Source organism: Manis javanica, chromosome 1 (genome assembly GCF_040802235.1).
Source record: "Manis javanica isolate MJ-LG chromosome 1, MJ_LKY, whole genome shotgun sequence".
Classification (NCBI taxonomy): domain Eukaryota; kingdom Metazoa; phylum Chordata; class Mammalia; order Pholidota; family Manidae; genus Manis; species Manis javanica.
The window spans coordinates 49,856,898-49,882,996 of record NC_133156.1 but is presented as its reverse complement, the minus strand read 5'-3'; the positions used below and the strand labels follow the sequence as shown (position 1 = coordinate 49,882,996).

At 45.2% G+C, this 26,099-nt stretch overlaps 1 protein-coding gene across 2 annotated transcripts in view; it reads left to right on the top strand.

Moving 5' to 3' along the window:
* Positions 1–26,099, top strand: part of SLIT3 (slit guidance ligand 3) — a 596,734-nt gene that overhangs the window by 90,564 nt on the left and 480,071 nt on the right. For both annotated transcript variants that reach the window (XM_036995101.2, XM_036995102.2), the window contains exon 4: positions 21,833–21,904. In XM_036995101.2, the coding sequence (XP_036850996.2) occupies positions 21,833–21,904 (72 nt within the window). The remainder of the gene's footprint in view (positions 1–21,832; positions 21,905–26,099) is intronic.

Below are 26,099 nucleotides of genomic sequence, written 5' to 3'. Positions count from 1 at the left end.
CCCATTTCAGTAATGCAGGGGGAGACCCTGGTAGTCTGAAATAGGAAAGTGGTGGTGGAGTTAGGAGAAGAGAATGGTTTGGAGATACATTTAAGAGGCAAAGCTCACATCATATGGTGATTTATTGTACATGGGGAGTATCAAGTGAAAAGGAGTGAAGCATGGAAGAGGGTCGCTCCCTGAAATGGGGACCATGTGGGCAAAACAAGTTTGGGGTGGGGGGAGATGGCAACATTTGTATTGGACATGCGTATGGGGTGTCCACGAGGAGATGTCAAGTTGGATTATTTTCAAGCAGCCCGTGTCATTCATTCCACTGCTTTAAGACTAGGGGCAAAGATATTAGCCATTTGGGTATCAGAAGGAAGTGTTTTCTAGGAAGAGAAAAGCAAGGAAAAGCCCAGGGGAGGGCGCACCTTGACGTGTCTCAGGAATAGTAGGGAAGCTGTGTGGCTGGAGCACAGGATGAAAGTGGGAGAGTAGAAGGAGGTGAATTTGGGGAGTTAAGAGGCAGGGAGGTAGACAGATCATGTAGAGACATGTGGTGCATTGCAAGGACATTGCCTTTCATTCTGAGATGAGAGCCATTGGAGTGTTCCAAGGAAAGGAATGTGGGTTTTGAAAGGATTACTCTAGCTGCTAGTAGAGAATAGGATGTAGGGGGGAAGGGTAGAAGCAGGGAGACCAGTCAGGAGACAAAATCTGAATGCACCTCCTCCTCCTCTGTATTAGTTAATTCTCCATTCTAACCTAACAACCTCAGAGTCTCAGGGGCTTACAAAAAGAATTATTTTTCTTGCTCATGGGTTATGGGTTGACTGGATTTGGCTGATTTCAGCTGATCTCAGCTCAGCTCAGCAGGACTTGGATTTGGGCTATAGATTGGATCTTTCATAAGACTTCTAATTTTCTTTGGGCTAGTGGCTACACAACGCGTATTTTTATCATGGCAGATGGAAGATAAGATGAGATCAAGCCAAGTCACAGAAGCACCTAAATATATTTAAAGCCTCTGCTCACAGCACACCCACCAACCTTCTATTGGTCACATCAAGGTTCCAAGCCCAACATCAGTACACCAAGGAAATATATACTGCCCACTTTAATGAGTGATACTGCAAAGACACATGGCCGAAGTCTTGGGTGTAGGATTCTATAGCAGAGGAGGGAAGAGTTGGAAACAATAAACCAATGTACCATTCTCTCTCTCTATGCCAATTTGTTCTCATCCAGTGTTGCCAAGTTTTGACTTGTCATCTTCCAGTTAGTCATCCATTCCTAACTCTGGTCCCTGAGAGCTCACATGTTGTCTCACACAGTGGTCTATTTCATGTTCTCTTATCAATTTTTGTTTCTCCCCAACAACACATCCTGCAAGCCCCTGCCTGAGTTTTCTTTCTACAGTATTTCTTTTTTCATGCCAGTCCTGCTTGGGAAACTTGAGTGACTGGCCATGTAGCAACACAGGATTCCCCAAATGCCAAAAATTTCTGTACCCCCTTGTGGTGAAAATGGACGTTCCTATGGCCAAGATCCTCACCTGACCCTAAACTCCTTGATGATGTACTTGGCCTACTGCTAGGCTACTGCCTCCACATCTGTAGGCAATGAACTATTAGGGACTGAGTCATACATAAAGAGCTCCTTCCAGTGCTCTGGGTGGAGGCAGAGATGGAGGTGGATTATAGACTTGCAGACTGCTAGATGCAGATGTGGTTCTTGGGCTCAGCCTATCACCAGGAGAACAAGCCAGGTATAAACCCTTTTACCCCAAGAGTGTTCCGTTGTCTTTTCTTGGTCTCACTGAATCCATAGTGAACTTGCTCAGGATTGAAACCCTGAGGCAAGACACCCCTTATGGTTTCGGTCAATCCCTATGACACCTGTGCTATAATTAATATTTGCTTTAATTTGACTTTAAATTAACTTACCTTTTTTTCCTTAGTCTCATCTTAAGTAATAATGACCATGAGAGTTACACATTTTTCTAAAAATATAAAAAATATATACTGATTAAAATAAACATGTTTGTGCATTTACCCTCTGAAATTACTAGAGGTTTGAGAATTGCACCTGGGGACCCTCTGGCCTTCCACAAGCCCCTGGGGCTTCACTCCACCTATCTAGTGTTCATTCTCATCTCTGTGTATTTCCATCACTCAGATTATGGCAGTCTCATCACTATCTGTGCACCTGTCAAGGAAAAGCATTTACCCATAGCTTTGCTTATACCACCCTCTGAGTCTGGAACACCCTACACCTTTCTCTGTGCCTGTCCTTGAAGACTTGCCTCCTCCATAAGTCCCCTAACCCCTAGTTGGCTTTCTCTTCCTGCTTCACTTACTATAGTCTGTGCCCATTGCTCAGTGTTCCAGCTCATGCTTCTCTACTGTTTTCCATGTGCTGATCTTACCAAGTTAGCTAAGAGTGCCCTAAGCCACATGAAGTTGTGCCTGCCAAGTCTCCCCATCCACCCCACAAGTATTCTTCATCCTTCACTCTGCATATTAAAATAGGTACTATTTCTGTGGTGTGCTATCGCAGTGCCTTCAGTGTCTCTCTGCTCTTTCTCTGTTTTTCATTTCCTGGCTTATTCCTCTTCCCTTTCAAGATGCTAATCAAATATTGCCTCCTCTTTGAAGCCATCAAGAAGTTCCCCACAGCTTCCCACAGAAGGAACTCTGTTAGCACAGATCACATGTGCCTGTGGTTGTCAGTGTACTTATCTGCCTTCCCCACTAGACTGACTTTAGCACTTTAAGGAAAGGTTTTTGCCATATTTTGCGTCTCAAAGCATTACATAGAATAGACACTGAAAAGCATTGAATTTATCTACCAATTTATGAATTATATGATTTGAGCTTTGCTATTTCAACAGGACTATACATTCTTTGATGGCAGAGGTCTTGTTTTCTGTCCTTTTCCTTCCAAATGTTTCTTGCCCCAAGTAGACAAATAGTAAGTGCTTATTAAATTTGCAGTAAGATACATTTAGGATATGCAGGAGGTGACTAATGTTAACAATGAAGATAGATGCCAATTAAGATAGTTTGGTAATTCTAAGTTCTTTCAGGCCTAGCTTATTTTGAACATCAAATGTGTTATGATTTTGATTTTAGAAGGCAAAGGGGGTGTCTTGCCAATGGGTTTCAGTCCTGGGCAAGTTCGCTATGGATTCAATGTGAACAAGAAAATGACAAATGTTCTTTGGGGTGAAAAGGTTTATTACCTGGCTTGTTCTCCTGGCGGTAGGTCGAGCAGTAGCGTCTCTACCACCACGCAGAGCCCTGGGCCGAGCTCTCTATATAGCGCAATAATAGCTTATTGCCAAAAGGTGTGAAAGCAGTAGCCTAGCAACAGGCCAGTTACATCATCAGGTGGTTTAAGTTCAGTGAGGATCCTGGCCATAGGAACCCCAACTTCCCCACACTCCACCCCTCCAGGATTCTCGCCTTACAATCTATATGCTTTCAGTCTTCCGCAACGGTTCCTGTGCGAGAAAGCTGGAGCACTGTAACCAGATTCCACAGCAGCAACAGAGGATAGCAACAACTTAGAGATAATAAAAAAAATTAAGATAGAACAAGCTTTTGATACAGGTGACAAAAATTATAATAATCCTCAAGCCAGAGGAGGTTCCTACTAACAAAAATTATACTAATCCTCAAGCCAAAGGAAGTTTCCAATCCACAAAGACCTTAGGGGTGATAAGACATGTTTTAATGACACCAACATAGGCAAATCTTGTCCATCAGGTAGGATGCATGCAAGAAAGTGGTCCTGGGATAGGACTGTAGCAGGAAGGGGGTCCCTTCCAGGTCTAGTATACCATACTTTTACTGCTTTCCCCATGGGGGTTACTGAAAGGTCTATATATAGTGCTACTGGAGGTACATGCACTGGCCATAATGATAAAACAAAACTCCCTGGTAAAATGCTCCTACCTTCTGGCCATTCAGGATATACTACTGTGACCTCTGGCAGCCACTCTGCTGTTATTCCAGGAATACACAGGAGGCCAGCTTCCAGGCCTTGTCCCCAAGGTGCCAGGAGAGCCAGCCATCGTTGGTCCATGTGTCGAAAGGCCCAAGGCCATGTACACTCAGTGAAGTCTCTGGGGTTCAGTGCAGTTGGTGCTGGCAGCAAGATGTTATTCTGGTGGCAGAACCTTGGCTTCAGTGATTCTTCCTTGGTTTGTACTTGCAGTTGTATAGGGGAGGCAGCCATATGTGTTAACATGTCTATGGGGCTCAGGGCTCCCTTTCAGGGTCTCTCATTCAAACGCTGTAGCACAGTCCATAAGCAGACTGACCATCCCCGCAGACTATCGGTATCTGACTTCAGTCTGGATTTTAACAAGCTATTGTGCTTCTCTGTCTTGTCTGCTGCAGTAGAATTGTATGGCACATGAAACTTCCATTTGATTCCTGGCTTTCACACCCATTCTTCAGTGTATGTCCAATAAAATGGGTGCCCTGATCACTCTTAATTACGTGTGGTTGGCCATAGGCAGCAAAGAGACGCATCAGGCCTCTTGGTTGTCTGCTGGTCTGCACAAAGGGTAGAAAAAGCAACCAGAAGTTCAGTAGCTATGTCCACACAGCTCATAGCATACCAATATCCTTCTGACACAGGTAGAGGCCCAATATAGTCTATCTGCCACCTGATGAGGGGTATAGGCCCCTTAGCTATTCTCCCATGTTGCTGTGGAACTCAGTGTAAGTCCCTTTTGGAGCACATGACACACTCCTGCCAGGCTCTACTAACTTCTTCGAAGATCAAAGGCAAGCCCCACTGATGGGCTACAGCCCATATTGTCTTTTGCCCTGCATGCAACAAATGCTGATGTAGCCATTGGGCTACATCAGAGGCAGGGTTTCCTTTTAACCAATGTATCTGGGCCAATTTATCTGCTTCATTTCCTGGGGATGCCAGTGGCAAATGACCTGTCACATGGTATACTGTAATTATTTTAGTCTGAGCACAGGCCCATAAGTTTTGTCATAATTCTTGCCCCCAAAGGAGTCAGTGACCAACCAGCCAGTTGGCATGGTACCAGGTTGGTAGTCACAGGGTCAAGACCTGATAGACAGCCCAGCTGTCAGTGCAAACAACTATAGGGGAGGGCTCCTGGCTGATGACAAGCCACACAGCCCACAACTCTGCCCATTGGCTGCTCTTCCCCTCACCATATTATCTCAGTCTTAGGATGAAAAGTTATGGCCCCCCATTTTGGGGGCTGCCCACAGCTGGAGCCATCTGTGTACCATGCATCTTCGGGTATAGGGGCTCTTCCTTCCCTATAGGGACTCCCTGCTACTAATGGTTCAAAAGCAAGTTCTTCCTGCTTTTCACTAGTATATGTCACCAGCCCCAATAGCGTTGGAGTTCTTCACTCAAGGAGCTACTAGAGAGGGTACTACACTGCTGTACGTAAGCATCCCATTTGGCTCATGTGGGCATTTGTGCCACACCACTCCTTGGCTTTTGGGTCCAGTCTCATACCCACCCTAAGATAGGATAGGTGGTTATTAACTATCGGGGCCATTCCAGTGATGGGTTCTGTAGCCAGCAAGGCATGACACACGGCAGCCAGTTGTTTTTCTATGAAAGTGTATTGTACCTCTGCCCCTTTCCAGAGTTGTGACCAGTTCAACCGGTTGGTGTGTTCATTCAAGCCGTTGCCAGAGACCCCACTCATAACCATCTTCAGTCATATGAACATCCAGCTTACAGGGCCTTGATGAGTCTACCACACTCAAGGCCTGCACAGCCTTGACTGCCTGTTTTGCTGTAGTAAAGGCAGATGCAGTCTCATCCCAGTCCCACCTGATGCCCTTTTGTACCAACTAGTATAAGGGCTTCAGAATTTTTGCCACTCTCTAGTAGCCTAGAAGACCCCAAAACTCCTGTAGCAATGCTACAGTTGTAGGGGGTAGGAAAGGCCTGGACTTTATCTATAACTACTTCTGGTATAACTTTAGTCTTACCCGACCAGATGACCCCCAAGAATTTGACAGACAGACCAGGCCCTTGAACCTTGGTGCTGTTCACAGCCCATCCTTTCTCCTGTAGATGTTGCAGCAGTCTAGGTGCTGCAACTTCTAGATCTGAAAGAGAATCAGATGTGAGCATGACATAATCAATATAATGGTACAGCTGCACCATTGGCGGTTTCTCCCATATAGTCAAGTCTTGGGCTACAAGTCCATGACAGATGGTGGGGCTGTCCTAGCATGTCCCCTCAGAACTGCCTTCACCACACGTACTCTCAGTCTGAACTCACATGCAGTGGTCTGCAGCCATAGACCCCACAGGATATCAATCCCAAAAATATACTCAGGGATAGGAGATATATACACAGTATACTCTTTTGGGGGTAGATGCCCTATTCCCAAAGGGATTTGGGCTTGTTTCACTATGATAGCCTTACCCCCATATCCATCCATGATAGTAGGGGGCCTGGGGAACCAGTCAGAGTTACCATGAATCAGTGAACATTCAGTCCCTGTGTCCACCAGAGCCAGGAGCCGTTGTATATTCACTGGAGACCAGTGGATAGCTACTTCTACATGTGGCCTCCGGTCCCCGTATGGTCCCTCAGGGCAGATACCTTGACCTTCCCCTCAGTCAAACTGTGTTTCCTAATCATCTTCCTCTGTGGGCTCGAGTGAGGTTGGCTTGCTCTCCAGCAAAAAGTCTTGCAAACAAACAGGCCACACTTGTGGTTCTGTCTCTGACCTCTACCTCTTTGGTCTTAATGGCTGGAACTGCTGTTCTGGTTTCAGTTGTTGCTATAGCTCTAGTAAGATCCTATTTGATTTCCCATCTAATTTCCTTCCATCTGCTCCTGCCCATATTAAATCAACCCACATCTGGGTCCACATAACCTTCATGGGGCCCTTTAAATTCTTCTTGTGAGTAGCAGACCTTACTTCTTTCTGTGTTTTCATTGCTTCAGCCTCTCCTAAGTCTGCTACTGTAGGTGTCACCTCGATTATGGGCTGCCCTAAGTAAGGGGAAAGAATGGCCGCTAGAGACTGAAGAGGGATGTGGGAGCCCTTTGAAGCACAATATTTCTCATCCCAGTAGTAAAAATCTTTTCATCTGGGTAATAATTCTCTGGACTAAAGATGGCATTTCTTATTCCTAGCTCTCATAACACCTGTTGGAGCTCAGCATACGTCTGCTATCTAACAGGAGAGGATGGTAGCTCACCCTGATTGGGCCACAGAGCATGAAGTGCAGCCATAAGCCAATCAAGGAGGGAGTGACTCCCTGGGATCTGATGTGCACTTTGTAACTGCTGCCTCAAGGCGAGCTGCACCATCAGGAAAGCCAGTTTTCCCATTTCTAATCCTGACAGAGCAATTCCATCCACCCCTAAGTCCCACAGATGCAGGAGCCAAGCTGATATTGACTCCGAGGGCTTCTGCCTAAATCAGGAGCCCAAATCCAGCAGCTCAGCCTGAGTATAGGGATGGAGCATAGAGTGCTCCACGATCTGGGGAGGGGGCTGCTCTTCTTGTTGGGGAACTTTCAGCTGCTGGGTCTTTATTTTCTTTGCAACCACTGGGCATGCTTTCAGTAGAGGAGGGGTCAGTGCCTCCGGCACCACCCCTTCATCCTTCCCCAGCTCCTCCGGGGCTGATGGCACCTTTCTCTCTCCTCCCCAAGTGCCTCCTCTGCTTCAACCTTTACCTTTTCTACCGTGCCTCACAGCAATGCCAGCTCAGTCTTCAGCAGCTCTCTTACCTTCACCTCAATGCTTCGCAGCTGGCGTTCTCGTGCCACCTCGGCCTGTGCTTCCCTCATGAGTTCATCTTTTTCCTTGATGGCCTTTTCCTCCTTCAGAGCACCTGGCAGCACTGCTCTCATTCTGTAAGGAATCTTTTACCACTTCAACAGCACCTCGCTTGCCAGTGTTGTCATGCTACCTCCTCTCGCATCAATGCCATTTCCTTCTTCAGGGAATCCACAGAAGTTTGCAGCTCACATTCTCATGCTGCCATTTCTTGGGTATTTTTCAGGAGCATGTCTGTAGACTTTTTTAATACTGTGAGAAGCAACCCACAGCCCCCGCTGCCTCACAGGCAGTCTGTCTCTCAAAAGACCTACTTATTATACCAAGGGCTATCCCTGCTGCCTCAGGTATCACTCCCACTTGTCCTGGGGTGCAGCCCAGCCCTCTAGGATGCAAGCCACCTCAGACCACATACCCAATGGGGGACAATCCACTGTCTCCCCGTTCACAGGGGCAGCCCACTGAAGCACCCCTCTCATAAGGGCAGCCTGTCTTTTTCCTTGGTCAATAATGAACCCTGCCAACTTCACCAATTGTCTTGCCAATGGGTTTCAGCACCAGGCAAGTTCACTGTGGATTCAATGTGAACAAAGAAAATGACAGCAAATGTTCTTTGGGGTGAAAAGTTTTATTACCTGGCTTATTCTCCCAGCAATAGTTCAAGCACTAGCGTCTCTGCCTCCACCCAGAGCACTGGGCCAAGCTCTCTATATAGTACAATAATAGCTTATTGCCTAAAGGTGTGGAAGTGGGAGCCTAGCAGCAAGCCAATTACATCATCAGGTGGTTTAAGTTCAGTGAGGATCCTGGCCATAGGAACCCCAACTTCCCCACAGGGGGGATGTATTTGGAGCCCGTTGTCTTAGTCCGTGATGGAAAAGATGTAATTCATGTTAGGTAACTAGTCCTGTCCATTGTATATTAACTCTATACCTGGAGATGGTGTCAAATTATTTTCAGGATGGAACTGGTATTGTGTGTGTGTATGTGAGTGTGTAAAACAGGGGAAAAGAGAGATAGCAAACCAGATGCCAAAACACCTGGAATCTATTTGTGAGGATCACTGGTTCAGTCCACAGCTTGGACCAGTCATTTATTTCTTGCTAAGTGAACATCTGGGATTCAGTTTGAGATACCAGCAAGTTTGGATGGGATCTCAAAGCTGTGACTGAGATGGGGAATTGCTCGCCTGAGGTGGGAGTGAGGAGGTGAACAGGGGCTCTTAAACTATTCTGCAGACTTCAGTTCAAATGCAATAGCCAGGGGGTTGAGAAACCCTTCCTATGCCAGAAAAGTATTCAAAAACAAGGAATAACCAAACAAGATTCCATCAGATCAAAGCAATAATGCAATCTGAAAAGCACCCCCTTTCTCCATTCACCCTGTTCCCTTTGCACCCCATAGTTCTAAATATCTCCAGTTTTCTTACTTTTCTAGGAGAAAAATAGAAGAAAAGGAAAATGGACCTGGACCAAGGAGGAAATATTATGAGAAAGTAAAATTCTAGTTATTTATAGATGAGAATTGGTCACAGATAATTATTTTCCATTCCTTGACTCATGCCTGAGAAGGCTTAAAAGATATTTTTGTTGCTAGATATGTAGACATATACCTAGATACCTAGGTAAACACACAGAAAAGCTCACCGTCATTAACAGATCTTGCAGAATGTGAGTGTTTAGAACAGAAATGAAAGGGGAATTTGTCAATTGCAAATTAGGAACATTTGAATGCTTTGCTGTCAGGCCTCCTTTTTCCTTTTTTTTTTTTAACTTTGAACTTTATCAAAACAAAAGAAAAAGCCAGTGGGTTCAAACAGTATCATTTTAAACAGTACATTCCCAGAAAATTTGTGCTGAGTTGCGCCTGCCCTCTGTGACATCCACCGACTAGAGTATTTCTCCTTCAATTTGCATCTGTCATTTTCCTACCTGTGGGTCGAAGGGGTTGGAGACCCAGATGACAGGCCTAGAATGATCCAGGAAGAACGTGGAAAGTCTGGGGTGGGCTGTGCTCATGCCATCCTTTTTAGAACCAGCTTTGCTGCATTGTTTTGGGGATTTTCAAGGGGAAAAAAAATCCTCATAGTTGCCTAAAGTATTTCTCTCTTAATTCCCGGCAGAAATGACTCAACATTAACCATAGGCTGCTCAAGGCATACTTAATGTCTTGATGGAGCATGCTTTTACAGAGCAATACTAACTTTTAAGGAATTCTCAACCCTCCTCCCCTGCCCCTCCCATATTTATTCCCAGGCTGCACAGCCAAGAGAGAGTTAGCCTTTGGGGGCCTCTGCTTTTTCTTTTTACCCCTTGTTATGCTGATGTAGAAACCTCACTCTAGTGCTCCATGTGGTGGAGGGATCCTCACCCTCACTCTGGCTTCTCTCAGTTCTCAGCTATCCCTGCTTCTCCATCAGCCCACCATACAAATCAGATGGTGGGTGCCCCTGCTCCACACTCTCAGGACCCTCTTTCAGGCACTGTGGCAAAATGTTTAATCCATGCAATTGTGATTGCAACCTCTAGTATCAATGTCGCAATACTCTGAAATGTTCCTAATGAGACACTGATTTTCGTTGCCACAAATAACATAGCCAGGGTGCTTGAGCAGCACTGCAGAACAACTGATAGCATTTTATGTTTTTTCGCAAAGTTTGCAAACTTTATCTCATCTGTTCTTCAGTAATTCTGTGGATTGGTGAAGTAGGTATTTATTCACTCAGGCATTCATTCATTCAAACAACCAACCAACAAACTAACCAACCAGCAAATATTTACTGAGCATCTACTAGTTGCAAGAAACTATCCTAAGCTCTGAGTTGCAGTGAACAAAACAGATAAAAAACTCTCTTTTTGTGGCACTTCATATTTGAATGTATAGTCTGATTGGTATCATTATTCACATATTTCACATGAAGAAACCAAGATAAAGAGAGTTCAGACCTTAAGGACACACAGCTCATTTAGAGCTGGGTTTACAATGCAAATATCCTCTCCTTATTCTGTTCTCAGAATAAGGAGGATAGAATAAGTATCTGAGGAAACATCTCATCCAACTCACTGATTGTGTTGACATAGAAAACCAAGGCTTACAGAGCTGTTGTGGTTTACACAGTCACGCAACTCATAGGGGCAGAGCTAGGACACCAGCTTCCCTAAGAGCCAGCCTCATGCCATGTCTGTGGGTTTTTGGACGTTGCAAGGAGCTGTAATTCACTGAGTATGTTATCTTGTCACTGTCCCTCACCCTCCTAATGACCTCTGTCTTAGTCCATTTGGGCTGCATAACAAAATACCATAGAGTTAAGTAGTTATAAGCAATTGAGATTTATTGCTTACAGTCTGGATGCTGGAAATCTGAGACCAGGCAGCATGGTTATGTTCTGGTGAGGGCCCTCTTCTGGGTTGCAGAATGTTGACTTGGTGTGTTCTCACATGGAGAAGGGAGTAGGGAGCTCTCTATAGCCTGTTTTATAGAGGCATTAATCCCCAAGGCCCTACCCCCTAGTACCATCACCTTGGAGTTAGGATTTCAGTATATGAATTTGGAGGGGACACAAATGTTCAGACCAAAACAACCTCCATTACATCCTTAACCAATAAAGATTTCATGGCCAATTTTCATAAGTACTATAAGCACATTCCCTCCACTCCCTTGCCCATGTCTTCCTCCATCATAGCTCCAGGAGAAATCTTTAATGTGGGCTGAATTCAGTCTTCAGTTGTTTGCACCCTCTCACCCAGGCAGTTTAGACGTGGATGGAGAATATAAAAATGCTTGTATAAACAAATGACACTTAAAACTCAGGCTCACTAACCTCAAGGGGACTTGCCCTCCAGCCTTTCCCAGTCAATCCACTTTCCTCTTCCCTAGACAACTATTTCTCACCTTCCCTCCTCAGTCATGAAACACCTCCTCCTGCTCCTCAGCGTCTGCTAAGGATCTAGCTTCCTTTGTCATCAAGAAAATAGAAGTAATGAGAAGAAACCCTCCACAGACACCCACCACCACATCTGCCATGGTTGTGTCCCTAACCTCTGCCTCCCTGGCTGTCGCCACAGATGACCTGTCTTTGACCCTGTCAAAGGTCATCACCATCACATGTGCACTGGAATTTCCCTGTCACCTGTTCAGGAGACTCTAGAAATTTTACTGTCATCCCCTGGGTCAAGTTGCCCTGTTTACTAAATCATTCTCATCATTATATAAGCATGTTACAATTTCCCCCATCTTAAAAAATAAAAGCAACAAGACCATTGTTGTCTCTATATCCCCTGCCAGCTATCAACCCATTTTCTACCCCCCTTTAGAGCAAAAGCTCTCAAAATCATTGTCTTCTCTTGATTGTCTTTTCCCGCTTTTTCTGCAACTATTCCAATCAATAGTTCATGCCTACCTCTGCCCCAAGGTGCTCTTTCCAGGTCACCAATAAGCTCCACATTGATAAATCCAATGTTGTCCTCATCTTTCTCTACCTCTTGGCAGCACCTGATAAACCAATCACTCCCACTCCCTCCTTAGAACCCTTTCTTCACTTGGCATCTGCAGTTCCACCCTCTCTTGCTTGTCCTCCTACCACGCTGTTTCCTCCTCCCTCTATTTCTAATGGATGTGCAGCCCAGAACTCAGTTTTTACTCCTCTTTCTTTCCTTCATCTCCCAGGGTGACCATGATTTATGCCTTTAAACACCGCCTACATTTCTATGTTGATCTTTTCCCTCGAGCCCAGATTTGCATATCCAGTCATTTATTGGGTATCTCCACTTGGATATTTATAGGCATATCAAGTTTAACTTTCCAAATCTGGTTTCCCCAAACCTACTCTACCCACAGACTTCCCCTATCTTGGGTGACAATAGTTCAAAGTTTCAGATGTACAGACCCAAATCTCAGGGTCACCCTAAATTCCCCTCTCAAGTTTCATGTCCAATTATCAGCCAATCCTGTCTGCTCTACCTTCAAAATACTTCCATCTTAACACCTCTGCAGCTGCCACCTTGCAGCAGGGTAAAGAGAATTCCCAGAAAAGGGAGGAGTAGGAGCAAAAACCTGGAGGCAGGGGGAGATGCAAGACTGTAGCATCTCAGGAGGGATTGAGGCATGATTCTTGAGTCTAGGAAGCTACCTGCCATACTGGCCCCCTTATGAAATGTGAGGTGAAGAGATCACTATGAATCTGAGCTTTGGCCCCTGCCAAGTGGTCTGCTGTCTGAAATGGATCTGGTCAGCGCTGAGGGATTCACATGACTGTTAAGTTTCATGCACATTATGTCTGCAATGTCTGTTGCTGGTGTGTATCTATGTATGTGCATTTGTATGCATGCATCAATGTGTATTTTCTGCCACCCTAGACATGTTTTCCTGGAGATTGAGCTCTCAGTGTACTAATATGGTTCCACATACAATCTGCTAGGGAATCCTCAGAGCCCCCGCTCATGAATTTAGCCCTAGATAAAGCATACTGTGGGTCACATCCCCTGAGGTTCTGTGCATTGTTCTAGGCAAAAATGACTTATGCCTTATGAACTACCCACCCTGCAACAAGAGGACTTTCAATGCCCTTTGGCTCATTCTCTGTAGCCAGTAGTATTCTGCTTCAGCTGAATAGACAAGACTCTTGTCCCTCTTTCCCTCCACCCCCTTTCTCCCCTCCTGAAATCAGGGTCTTCTGGAAGCAGTAGTATTTGGTCATATGGCAGCAGCTGAGACAGGGGTCAGAGGCAAAGCATGCTCAGGCCACTGATGTGCTCTGCTTTCTCCCTAACAACCGTGTAATTGGAAGAAAATTGGTCCAATGTGAGGTGCGGGAAAGTTCAAAAGGGTTTGTTTGGGAATCTTTCTGCCTGTTTTCTTTTCATGCTGGAGTCCTGAGTTGGATCCCAGCAAGGTGAAATCCTGGGCAAGCCTCAGAGCTCTCTAGAACTATATGTATATCTCAGGACAAAGTCATCTACAAGGACAGGCAGGGGCTGCAAATACCCTTGGGAAAGTTCTGAATGGACAGACGCTTTAGGTCTGAAAGGGGAACAAGGATAAATGCTCTTAAGAGATGGCTCGAGTCCTCTTCTGCCCGGGAGGCAGTGATTTCCTAGGACCTTCAGAGCCTTCTGCTGAACCCAGAGAGGCAGAATCACTAAATAGGTCTTGGACAGTAAGGCCAAAGGGTCAGTTTCCTATTCTGCCTTGACTCAGTTTCTCCAGCTATAAAATGGGCAAATACTCCATTACTGGCCTCCCTCCTAGGATTATTGTGAGGCCTCCTGGCCAACCAAGTGCTGAAGAGTTAAGAATGGTGAAAGGGTTCAAAGCCCACTGTTTGGTGTTAGAAAGACCTCTGTCCAACCTTATTTATTAGTTGTGTGACTTTGAACAAGTTACATAGCCTCTCTGTGCCTCTATTTCCTTATGTGAAATAGTGTCTACCTTCTAGAGTCACTTTAAGGGTGAAATGAGATAATGCATATAAACATCTCACACAGTATTTACACACTGTAAGTGCCCTATATTACCAGAATAAAGGAAGGAAGGAAGAAACAATAAGAACAAAGAGATCATTATTGTCGCTTTGACGCTTAGACAAGTGGTTATTATTATAGTTCTCACCAAATATCCATGTTTCCCTGTAGATTTCCTAGCCTCCTTTGCAGTTCAGTTTGTGTCATGTGACTAGCTCTGGTCAATAAACTAAGAGCAGACGTGATATGAGTCACTGCTAGTCAAGGAAGTTAAGAGCTGGTATGGCTCCTCCTTCCCTCTCTTCCACCACACAGCTGCCTTGGAGGCCACATGCTCTCCATGACATCTTATAAGGTGGAGCAAGCCCTTTATGTGAGTGAAATTTGTTTACTTTGTTAACCTACTGAGATTTTGGAATTCATTTGTTACTTCTATCAGCTGACCAATACAGTCATCTGTGAAGGAGAAATAAATCTCCTGTATTTCTGACCTCTTGGGGCATCTGGGGATGATGATAATGATAATAACAGTAGCTGCAATAGCTGCCACATATAGAGCCTTTGAGGAACATTGCAAAACCTTTCAGAATTGTTAAACCATTCAGCCCTCTCAGGTATCTGCTGAGGTACATGTTTTGCTATGACATAATAGTTGTGTTCCTAAAACAAGTTCTAAGTTATTTTTTAAAAGGGTTCTCTTAAACAACTTCAATGAGGACAAAATTGCTTAGAAGCAAGAATTTTGGACTATGGGAACACAGTTATTTCTCCCACAGAAATGTCAAAAATAAAGGTTTTTAATTGCTCTTAGGTCATTTTGAAGTTACAAACTAAAAATAACATGTTTTCAAAATTGGCATAAGCCAACCTAAATGTCATTGAGCAAATGCTAAATTCCATGGAAGGCAAAACTCTAGTCAACCTGACTCTGAACCATCAAAATAAACTGTGGTTAGCTCCAGAAGTGCTATGAAAAGGAAACCCCATTAGATCTCAATGAAACTGCTACCAAAAAATATAAATAAATTGATAAAAGGAAATCTCAATGGCAGAAAAGAGCTAGTCATCCAACTAAAGTGACCGTGAGTACTAAGGCAAATAGGCTTTCTCCACATGTAGGGACTGTTGCTGATCAAGACAATGGCGAAACCAACAACCATCGCAAATCAGCCGCCTTACTGAACTGATGAGGTTATATCAAATTTGCTTTATGAAAATTTGCCTAGCAGAAAAAAAGACTGAATTTGATTTGTTTGACAGGTGAGGAAACCAAGAAAATAAGAAACCATCAGTGACTACAGGGAGCAACTGTAGAAAGAGAACAGCCCAAATCAGGGGTGTCTGCTTGTTTAAACTCTAAGTTCAAGTATTTTCCTCATGTTCACAGAGGTCCCCTGATGTCTCGTGACATCTGTACATCCTCCTGGAGGATGGTGCCACCTCTGAGCTGTGATTCAAGGATTCTGCAGTTTGATTCTGCCCTTCTTCTGGGTTTCCAGGAGCCCCAGCTTGTGGGGAGACGTGGGCCTCTCCATCTCTCTCCTGAGGGAGGCATGAAGCCTCTGCTCTGAATAACAAAGCCTCTTTGGCCCTTGTTGCTTAGATGGGGTGGTGGGGGTCTAGGGACTTTTTCCCTCCCTCAGGGCTTAGCTGGGTGGCTGGACATTGCACACCTTACTGAGAATGGAAGGGACTTGCTGCAGTGTGGGCCATACCCTGGCCTGTGGCTGATGGAGTGCTTCCTCCCAGCCTGAAGGCCTCTCACCCTGCCCCTCATGTAGAGAGCTGAAGCACTGAGTGAGCCCTGCGGTTCTGACTTGCTTGGTAGAGGAGCAGGTGAGTCTGGAAGCTTAACCTCCAAGAAGGTTCTAGAAAATGCAGACAAGACTCAGGCAGGTGGGCCCTCAGGGAGTTTAATTTCAACTCCAAATAGGATGGTTCCCCTCAGTTAGGTCAGGAAGGCTGTTGATTCTTCAAGTTCCCCAGATAGCCATTCCTGCCTTATGATTTATTCATGAAATTCAGCAGGCCCTTCTTGAAGCCCCTCTTCAGCACCTGGGGCTGTGTGAGCTAAAGTTGAGACACCAGGAGATATTAGATGTATTTCCCACTCTTAAGGACCTACAGCCCTTCATGGGAAGGGGAAGCTTATACATTAGGTAATAAATCAAGATGGTCTATGACGAAGAACGAAATTAAATACATTATTCTCCATAGAAGTTAAGAGCATGGGTTCAAATCCCAACACCAGAATTTTGGTCAAGTTTGAGTTTGTTCAAGTGCCTTAAACTTCTTTGGCCTGTTTCCTTATTATAGGGCTACAAAGAATACCAGCCTCAAAGCATTTCTGCTGGGAATTAAATGAGATAGTGCACATAAAGTGCATAGTACAGTGCCTGACTCCTGGTTTCAGTATTATTAATTACTAGTTACTGTTGTTAGTTATCAAAACATATTTGAGAGGTCCCAGTAATACAGAGATATTGAATCTAAACATACCACCTTCTGCATGGTGGGCCTCCCTTCTCTATGCCCTTCAGCAGTGACTGGCAATCTCAGCTGATCAGTTACTCAAAGGGAACCTGCGGACCACTTTTAACATCTCCACTGCTGTAACTGTCTGCATTCAATCACAAAGTTCTGTTGATTGTACCTCACATCTATCTCCTACACTCCAATACCATTCTCATCCTTAACCAGGTCTTCATACAGCCACACTGATTACTCAGGAGCCCTGTTAGCTGGTCTCATCACTTCCTATTTCACCCTCTGCAAAACCAGGTTTACTGATACTCAAGAGGAGTTTCCAAAATCCAAACCAGATTGTTATTAAGTGCACCCTTGCTTAAACCTCTATCTATAGCCCATTGTTACTCTCAGGAAACAGGTAAGCACAAATCTTTAACCATGATGCACAAGGGCCCTTAGGATCCCTGCCTAGTTCTACAGCTTCTTTGCTAATGTTGTTCAAGTTACCTCCATGTTCCAGCAATGCAGGCCTCCTCCCCAAATGTTTCTTGGGCTCATGGGCCTCCATGGCCATGCCCAAGTCTAGAACACTCTCTCCGTATTTCTTGAAGAGTCATATTCATGCTTCAAAACTAAACTGCAAACCATTTCTTTTGGGGAGCCTTTCTTTACCCATGTCAGGGGCAGCTGGCCTTCTTCTATGCTCCATAATAGCTTTGTTTTCATGTCTGTCTCCTCCACTAGCATCTGACATCCTGAAAGGAAGGTACTACATCTTTTTCATCTTTGAACGTTCACATTGAAAAATGAGTGCAGAGATGCATGGATGGGTGGTGGATGGATGGTTGGATGGATGATGGATGGATAAATGAAATAGCTGGATGGGAAGATGGGTGGGTAGATAATTGAATGAACAGATAAAAGGGTGAATTCAATAAAGTGGCAAAAACCTCTAATTAGACTTTACACCCAGATACTTTCAGGAAGGTGCTCAATTGTACTGTAATATAAAGACAAGGCTCTGTTTCTTGAAGCTTCACAGTTCAGGCAGAAAAGCCGTATGACCTTGTAACTAGCAGCCAGTGGGGTTTTGACCTTAATGCTCACCAGTGTTCCAGGAAGAAAGCTGAAAAAGTGCGTTGATCTTATAGGGAACACCCAGGTGGGCTTTTTCACATCACTGACCTGGCCTGTGGACTCTTTGTCAACCTTCTTGGGTCTGCCCTCATACAGGTCCTCTCCAGTCTTCTCCATCTAAGCATCACGGATTTATTTCCAGCTTAAACTATGCAGGAGATTCCTACCTCTGGGCCCAGGGTGACAAGAGTGGCAGATGGCATGAGCGACGGAGGGCACCATGGCCAATAGCCTCTGTGCGCAGCCCAGTGCTTCCCTGCCCCTCTGTCAGGAGAAGGGCATATTTCATACTGTTCGTTTTCCCTTCAGGAGCTGCTCTTAGAGCAGCCACGTGAAGAGTGCACCTTAGGCAGCTTGGAACCTTCACCATTTCTTCATGCAAGACCTTTTGGCTGGCTTAGTTAACTAAGTAAACATGAATCAATCCTGGAACGAACTGGAAATGAAATGAAGTCCCGGAGCTCCTTGTGACAGGGAGAACCGGCGTGCGGCCCGCCCAAGCCGAAGCGGAAAACCCTGAGGCTTTTGGGAGGAGAGCCCAGCCCAGCTGCCCTGGAATCCTCAGTCAGGGTTTATGGAGTGGCAGGCAGAGCACAACTGGCTAAATTTGGTTGTGTTTTTATTTTTGTCCAGCCACAAATACCGGCAACGAACTGAAAACGAGTTTTTCCCTTTGTGGAGCCTCAGAGCCAAGCTGGTTTTATTTTTAGCTTCAACTCTGGTTTAGGGCTTTTAGCACACTCAACACCCAACCCACTGCAGGCAGTGGGGCGCTGGGTTTTAGAATTTTTTCCTAGACTAAAGTGTTGTCTGAATGTAACTCTTCCCAGGCTTTGTGCAGCAGTGACAATAGAGGGTGGTTCCATTCTTATTCCAAATAAGAAATGTCTAGAAACATAGTTCCCAAACCTGATTACACATAAGAATTTTGGGAGAACTTACTCTTTAAGCTATGCATTTTGTAGCACCATGAAGTTCTTTTTGATTCCTTTTAACCTTAGAGTTATATTATCTTATTTTTCTCACCCTGTCATCCACTAGAGTTCAGCTGGTTAGATGATAAATGCAGATTTGATAACATTTATTGAGTAGTGATTATGCTAGGCCCAGTGCTAAGCACTTTACAAAGATTAATTCATCCCATACTCATGCTGTTGTTTTCTCATTTAAAAATAACAGAACTATGTGGGGGGGGACTTGGTGAGGGGGGAGCCTAGTGGACACGATGTCCTTCATGTGACTGTGGATTAGTGATACCAAAATAAAATTTAAAAAATAAATAAATAAAAATAAATAAATAAAAATAAAAAAAAATTTCCCATGGTTCCAGTATTGATTCCCAGACCCACAAAGAGACTCAATTCTGGCCTTAGGGACCTCCAACAGGGGACTTTTAAGGGAGGGAAATGTCCTTGGGGTGGATGGTTGTCTGGGCTGGGAGGAGGAGGTGGCAAGCCTGGAGGAAAGGAAGCAGAGACAACAAGGGAGCCGTCACTTACTGCCAGGCTTTGAGAGCTCTTCAGTCCAGAACCAGGGCTCCGGAGGCAGACTGCCTGGGTCCGCGTGCCGCCTGTACCACTTCCTGGCACTGTAGCCTGTGGAGTGTGCACAGCCCTTGCAGGGGTTGGTGTCCTCGTCTATGATTCACAGATAATAACTGACACCTGCCTCCCAGCTCTTCTGTCTGCAGTCCTGCCCATCCAGCGTGCAGTTTAGCATCTGACATGCAGTTAGAACTCAATAAGCATAATTTTTATCACCATGTTCTTATTATAATACTAGACACTTATGTATTAAAACTTACTGTAGCCCAGTGAGTAAGGTTATTTTGCAGATATAAAACCAAAGTTCTGAGTTCCCAGGGGGAGATCTCTCATGATATAGACACACTGAAGCCAGCCTTGGCCAACCCCAAAGGCACAGCACCCTGCCTTCTCTTGGACCAGTGCTTCCCTGTGATATAAAGGAACTTACCATCCCCACGTGGGAACTGCTCTGGATAAGCAACTGGACTCCTCCCGGCCCTCCTCTCCCCTGGGCTCCACGCTGTCTTTCCACTTCAGTAACAGAAACACACACAGTGCATACTGGAAGTGATCAAAAGGACACTGGTCAGACCTACGGAACGGAGAGCAGGATGGTGGCCACCAGGGCCCGGGGAAGGGGGACGGGGAGTTGTTTCATGGGTATAGTGTTTCAGTTTTGCAAGAAGAAAGAGTTCTGGAGATCTGTTGCACAACAATATGAATATACTTAATGGAACTATATACTTAAAAATGGTTAAGATCGTAAATGTTTTATTTTTTTTGACACAATTAATAAAAAATGAAAACCAAAAAAAAGCGCTGGTGTAGGAATCCGGCTGCCCATGGGGTGGGGCAGGGCATTTGAGCTTATCACGGCCCACTTCCCAGGCTTCCTCTGGCCTCCTTCCCTCAGGTGTCTCACCGACAGCCTCACCATCCTCAATGTCCTCACCGTCCTCACTGTCCTTACTGTCCTCACCAGTCCTCATACCACTTGACCGGTTCCTGGCTGAGCAGCACACCTCTGACAGGAGCCTTAGCCTGCAGATGCTCCTCTCTCCTGTGCTTTGCCCTTTGTGACCTCCACTGGTCCCCTGTGCCTCTGAAGTTTTTGGCCATTGACCAGGATTGAAACGGGGGAAGTAGTAAAATCCTTCCTCCCCAGGGACTCATGTCTGCTTGGTGCTGTGGAGCGAGTGTGGGCTTTGGGGCCAGAAGCTGGGACAACGCTCACCTTTTCTTTCCTTCCATTTAATAACTCCATAATAGGGTAATATGGTTATACTGGGAAACCAACGTGCAGTTCACTCTAAGTGGAAAAACGCTGCCAGGTCTGAACTGCTCCTGTGCTCCAGGAGATTCTGCACATTCTGAGGGTGGAAGACTTGGGGACAGTTCGGGCATTCACTGATTAAGCTGCATAAAGATGCTAGGACAGAGAGGCACGGGAGCAAGCACGGAATAGGGTCTCCCTTTTGGCCTCACACTCCCAGGAGAGCAACCTTCACAGAGGCTACAACAAAGGCTCGTGTCCCTTAGAAACTCAGGTGGCCTCTTTTCTGTGGACATTAGCATTGACCATTCTCAGGAGAGTGTCTGATTGGCTCTGTTGCCAATCTAAGTGGGGTGACCCTTCTCAGCCGAGTTTACCTCCAGCCACAAGTCCTGGTCCCTGACCCAGTGCCAGCTGCTCCTCTAGGCTCAGCGGGGCTGGTGCCCAGGGCCAGCAATCCTTTTAGGGCCATGAAACTGTTTTAACTTCTTTTGAAATTAGAAGGAAAGAAAGAGCTATCAGGTCAAAGTAAATGTTATAATATATGATATTAATATATTGTTTTTATACCAACACAATTATAAACTTATATTACCTTTTTTAACGGAGGAAGGGGCTCATGTGAGCAATAGTGCCAGGGCCCACGCAAGTTATAATGCAGCCCTGCATTGGTCCGAGGATTCATTTGGCCCCTCAGTCTATGGCCTTCTCTGTTCCCATAGGAATTGCTGTCTCCTCACCACAGCCACAATTAGCACTTGGAATCTGGAATAGTCTCTCTAGTATTTTCTTTCTTTTTAGGGACCCATTTCACATGCCAGTTCTGTCACTTGACACTAGCTCCCTGGAGCACATGGCCAGACAATTTCAAAAGCCTGGTCTGGGGTCCATGGGAAAGAAGGTTGTGATGAGTCGGTGACATGTGTGTCCTAGGCTCGTGATGGGGGTGCTGCAGCACACATGCTGTGCTGTTATGACTGGCCTTTGCCTCATATCCCCAACTTGATTACGGAGTATATCCCACACACGCTGAGCATCCCACGTGGAAAGATCTAGAAAGTCTTTTAATACTTGGTGATTGACTGATTGATTGAAGTGGTGTCTGAATATACTTGATCCAATTTAATGTCCCCTTGACATCCTTTCATTCTTTTTTCATCTTTAGACGCCTGAACAAGAATAAGCTCCAAGTCCTTCCAGAATTGCTTTTCCAGGGCACCCCGAAGCTCACCAGACTGTGAGTACAGTTGAATTGTGTTCTCTCCTTGCTGTCTTGCCTGGCTTTGGTGCTGTGGAAGTCGTGGTTGCCTTAGCGCGTGGAACCTCGTGCCGTGCGGAGCTTGGCACTGAGGCCATACATATGGCAGCTTGGAGCAGGGCTTCAATGTGGGGGGAATGGCCCATTCCCCTCTAGGCCCACCTGTCTTGCTGCCTTCAGAGACGGGCTTAAGTGGTGAGTGAGGGCTTAATGGCTTGTGGTAGTGGATCAGTCCTTTGCAAGGAGAAAGGAAGTCTTCTATTAGCTTGGGTCTGACCTTACCTCAGGGAAATGCCCTGAGGGTGGGAACTGAGGTGAGTTTATTCTCACAAGACTGCCATTGGTCTCAGGGGGTCACTGGATTGGACTAAACATTTCTACCTCACCACCTTAATGGATAAATCAACTGTCCTTTGCCGGCTTCCTAACACTGCCAGTCTGGGAAGCCTGGGTCTGGACTCTATGATTTTGTGGAAAAGGAAGAAACACTTTGAATTTTGCTTTATCTTCTGGAATGATCCAGATTGTAGTGAAGGGGAAAGATATGGTGATAGCTCTGTGCATTTATTCAGTGTGAAGGTTTGGAGACACAGGAGCTGGGATGTACGTCAAGATGGCGATTGTGATTCATGTATTATGGGGGGTGTTAGGCATGTGCTAATTATTGACAGTGAACAGTTCCATGATTTTGAACCTAAAAGTCATTCTGGCAGTGACTTGTGTAGATCATGGGATGATCTGGGTTGGCCTAAGGCTTGACTTTCTGAATGGAGTGACACAGTGCCTGGCTGCTTAGCAGTCAGGCAGTGAAATTTATTGCCTGGCTCAAAAACTCTTAACATTACTGGGGAGGCTCTAGAGTTGTGGCCACTATTCTCATTTCCAATGGCTGTGCTTAATACTGACTTATGCAGTCAAACAATGCATGTAGGCTCCAGGATAAATTGGGAAATATGAAACACAAGTCAGTGTGTGCACTTAAGAATGAGTTCTGAATTAGGAATCTGTATCTACATCTTTGTCTGTACACACATACACAGACTATGTACATAAAAGTATCTTAAAGGGTACTTTTTTGGAACAAGATCAGGCAAGGGTTGGCTGGTGTTTCAGTAGTACAGCAGCCTTGCTTGCCTCCTCTAGGAAACACCTGTACTTTGTCAAGGTCTCCTCCGGCCGTGTACCCCATTTCTCTTGTTCAGTCCACCCGGCTGACCTTGGTAAATGTGGAAAAGAATATGTCCTCCTTTCCATTCTTCTACCTTGACTGTATCTTGATGGACATGAGGGTAGACGAGGCGAGGGTTTGGCAGCCTGAGTGTATAGCAGAGCTGGATGAACAACACCAAATGGGCCTATGGGGAAGCTACGTGGTTTTTAATTTCCTCTTCCCTATATAGTTCTTTCCTTAAATGTTCACCTAATAGTCATCTCTCTACCCAGAACCAAATTGTGCCTTTTCAACCTGATCCTAATTATGAACTACAGACTGTATGCCATTCATCTGGAATCTCAGCGTCCCTTTCTAGGCAAACAGAAGGTGTCTGTGGGGTGGGGCTGCCGGAAAGCTTTGAGCAGGATGGATCTGAGTGTTCCACTTGCTGCGGGATGTCAGGTGGGCTGGTTCCTGCTCGCAGAAGGTGGCCTCATGGCTGCTCCCCACGGCCATCAGGTGATGGGCATTTTGTGTGCAGCTGGTCTTGATCCAGTCAGAGGAGGAATTTCAGGCGGTGGTAACAGGTCTCTGAGATGCTGGGGGCCAAGCCCAGGCAGGTAGCATGAGGGGCATAGGAAGTCCCCATTTTCTAACTGAGAGAGGTTGGGAGAGTCACTTTGCCTTCTGTGCCCAAATATCCTCATCAGTAAAAGAGAGACACCCCTCTTCCCTTTTACTTTCCTCATTGAGATGCTGTGCCTATCCAATGAGATAATGGTGTTTTCTGGGGTCTAAAAGTACTGTTAACTTGTAGTCACCAAGATAACTATTGTGACTCCTAGAGTTCCCACCTTTACAACCTTGCTCTCTGCTCTTCCTTCTCTGGGAGGCATGAATAATCTAGTTGTTGCTATGAGCAGTGAGATAAATTTCACTGAGCTTCTGCCTAAGCCAGAGAGCTGCAGCTGGGAAGGCAGAGCCGACACTGAACTCATTTTGGTGTCTGTCCCTCTCCACATCCCCAGCCAGACATGGGGGTTGACGCGCATAGGTACTCAGTGAATGAATGGGTGGATGAATAAATGCATCATAGAGGCCTACAGATATGAACAGTGCCCTCAGTGGGTTTGATCCATTTATCCACTGTTCATTCACTCACTCACTCATTTACTCACTCACTCACTCACTGATTCATTCATTCACTCATTCAATAAGCTCTTCCCCAGTGCTCACTCGTTCTAGCCTGGCTTCTGCTGGTTGTTGAGCTGCAGACATGAAGGAGGCCCAGTTTTCCATGTGCCCCATCATGATACAATCTGAATGGCTGCCAAAAAGCTGGGAGCTAAATATAATTTTTTTTTAAATTGAAGCAACTATACTAACCCAGGTTTGGGCTATAATCAGCAATCCCTTTTTCTCTCTGGGCTTGATCTTTGATTTTTCTTAATGGCCCTATTGTGTCTTTGTCTTATTTTGTCAGCCACTCCAGGGCCTTTTTGGAAGTTAGCAGGGTACAAATTAGAAATCAATAAATGTGCAATCACGAGTGTGTATACATATGCCACTGGCTGTGTTTTAAAAGAGCACTGCTTCTCAATAGACACAGCAAGCAATTTTCCAGAGAATGCTAAATACAGACACTGTGTGGCTGTTCCTGTATAGTATGTTGTGAGGGCTAAGCAGCAATTCTGGAAACGCCCTTTCTTTTCTTATTATATCTCTAGACAAAAACTCCTTAATGCTCAATGTTTAACCAAAGAATACCTTTTGGAAAAACTGTGAATGTGTAATAAGATGTTTTGAGTAGTGTTGAGAAAGGGAAACAATATTTATTAAGAACCTATGCTATTACAATACTACTGCTAACCAATAGGTGACAGAAATGCAACTGAAGTTAATTTAACCCAAAGAGGAAATACATTAGTTAGTATGTCTGAGACAGTGATAGTTATGAATGGCTTCAGGAACAACTGGATCCAGGAGTCTCGTGATGTCATTGGAACTACATCTCACTCCTGCCATCCCTAGAACAGTGTGCATAGTGGTGGGAAAAGCAGAACACTCAGGGATACTGATCTAGCAACCCAGCTGGAGAGAGTGCCCCAACAACTGTCCCACAGGAAAGAATTGAGGGTGGATTGCTTAGCTTGTCCATGTCTAAGCAAATGGCTGTTACCATTTGTGGTATCCTCTGATTGATCGAGTTGGGGTTAAATGTTCATTCCACTTGTTTGGGGATGAGAGTATGCAGGGTCTGGGAAGGGGTTTCCCAAAGGAAAGAATAAGTCTGTTATCAGAAGATGAGGGAAAAGACACCAAACTTGAAAACAATAGACATTTATGAGTTTATTGATCTTCTACTTTTTGCAGCTCCCCATTTAATTGAGCGCTTTGGATCCTCACAGTAACACTTCAAGACAATAACAGTAGTAAACGCATTGAGTGCCAGTGCTATTCTGAGCACTATACATACAACTCATTTGATGCTCCTTACAGCCCCGTGGGATAGCTGCTATGATCATTACTGCTTCACAGATTTGAAACTGAGCCTCGGAGAGGTTAGAGAACTTGCCAGCTTCATACAACTACTAGTGAGAGAGGCAGAATTCAAATCTGGGTAATCTGACTCTGGAGTCTGGGCTTTTCTCTACTACAGTCAGCTCCCTGCCTCAGTTCTCCCATTTTATATATAGATGAGGAAATCAAAACTCAGAGTTTAAATTACCTGCCTATGTATCACATATTTCTGAGAAGTAGAACTACACTGTGTGGCTTTCTGACTCACCCATAGTCATATAAATGGGATACAATGGGACTGGGACTCAAATGTGTGTCTATGTTGCTACAAAGTCTTTGAGTTTTCTACCACCCCACACTGCCATGCCGACTATTGTGGCAAGCTCAAGTTATGCTGAAAAGGATTGATGATGGACCTTCATATGGCCAAGTGCTTCTATCTGGTCTTTACTGGGTACCCCACCCTGTCCACCCTCAGACCCAGTGCTGTCTGATTCACTG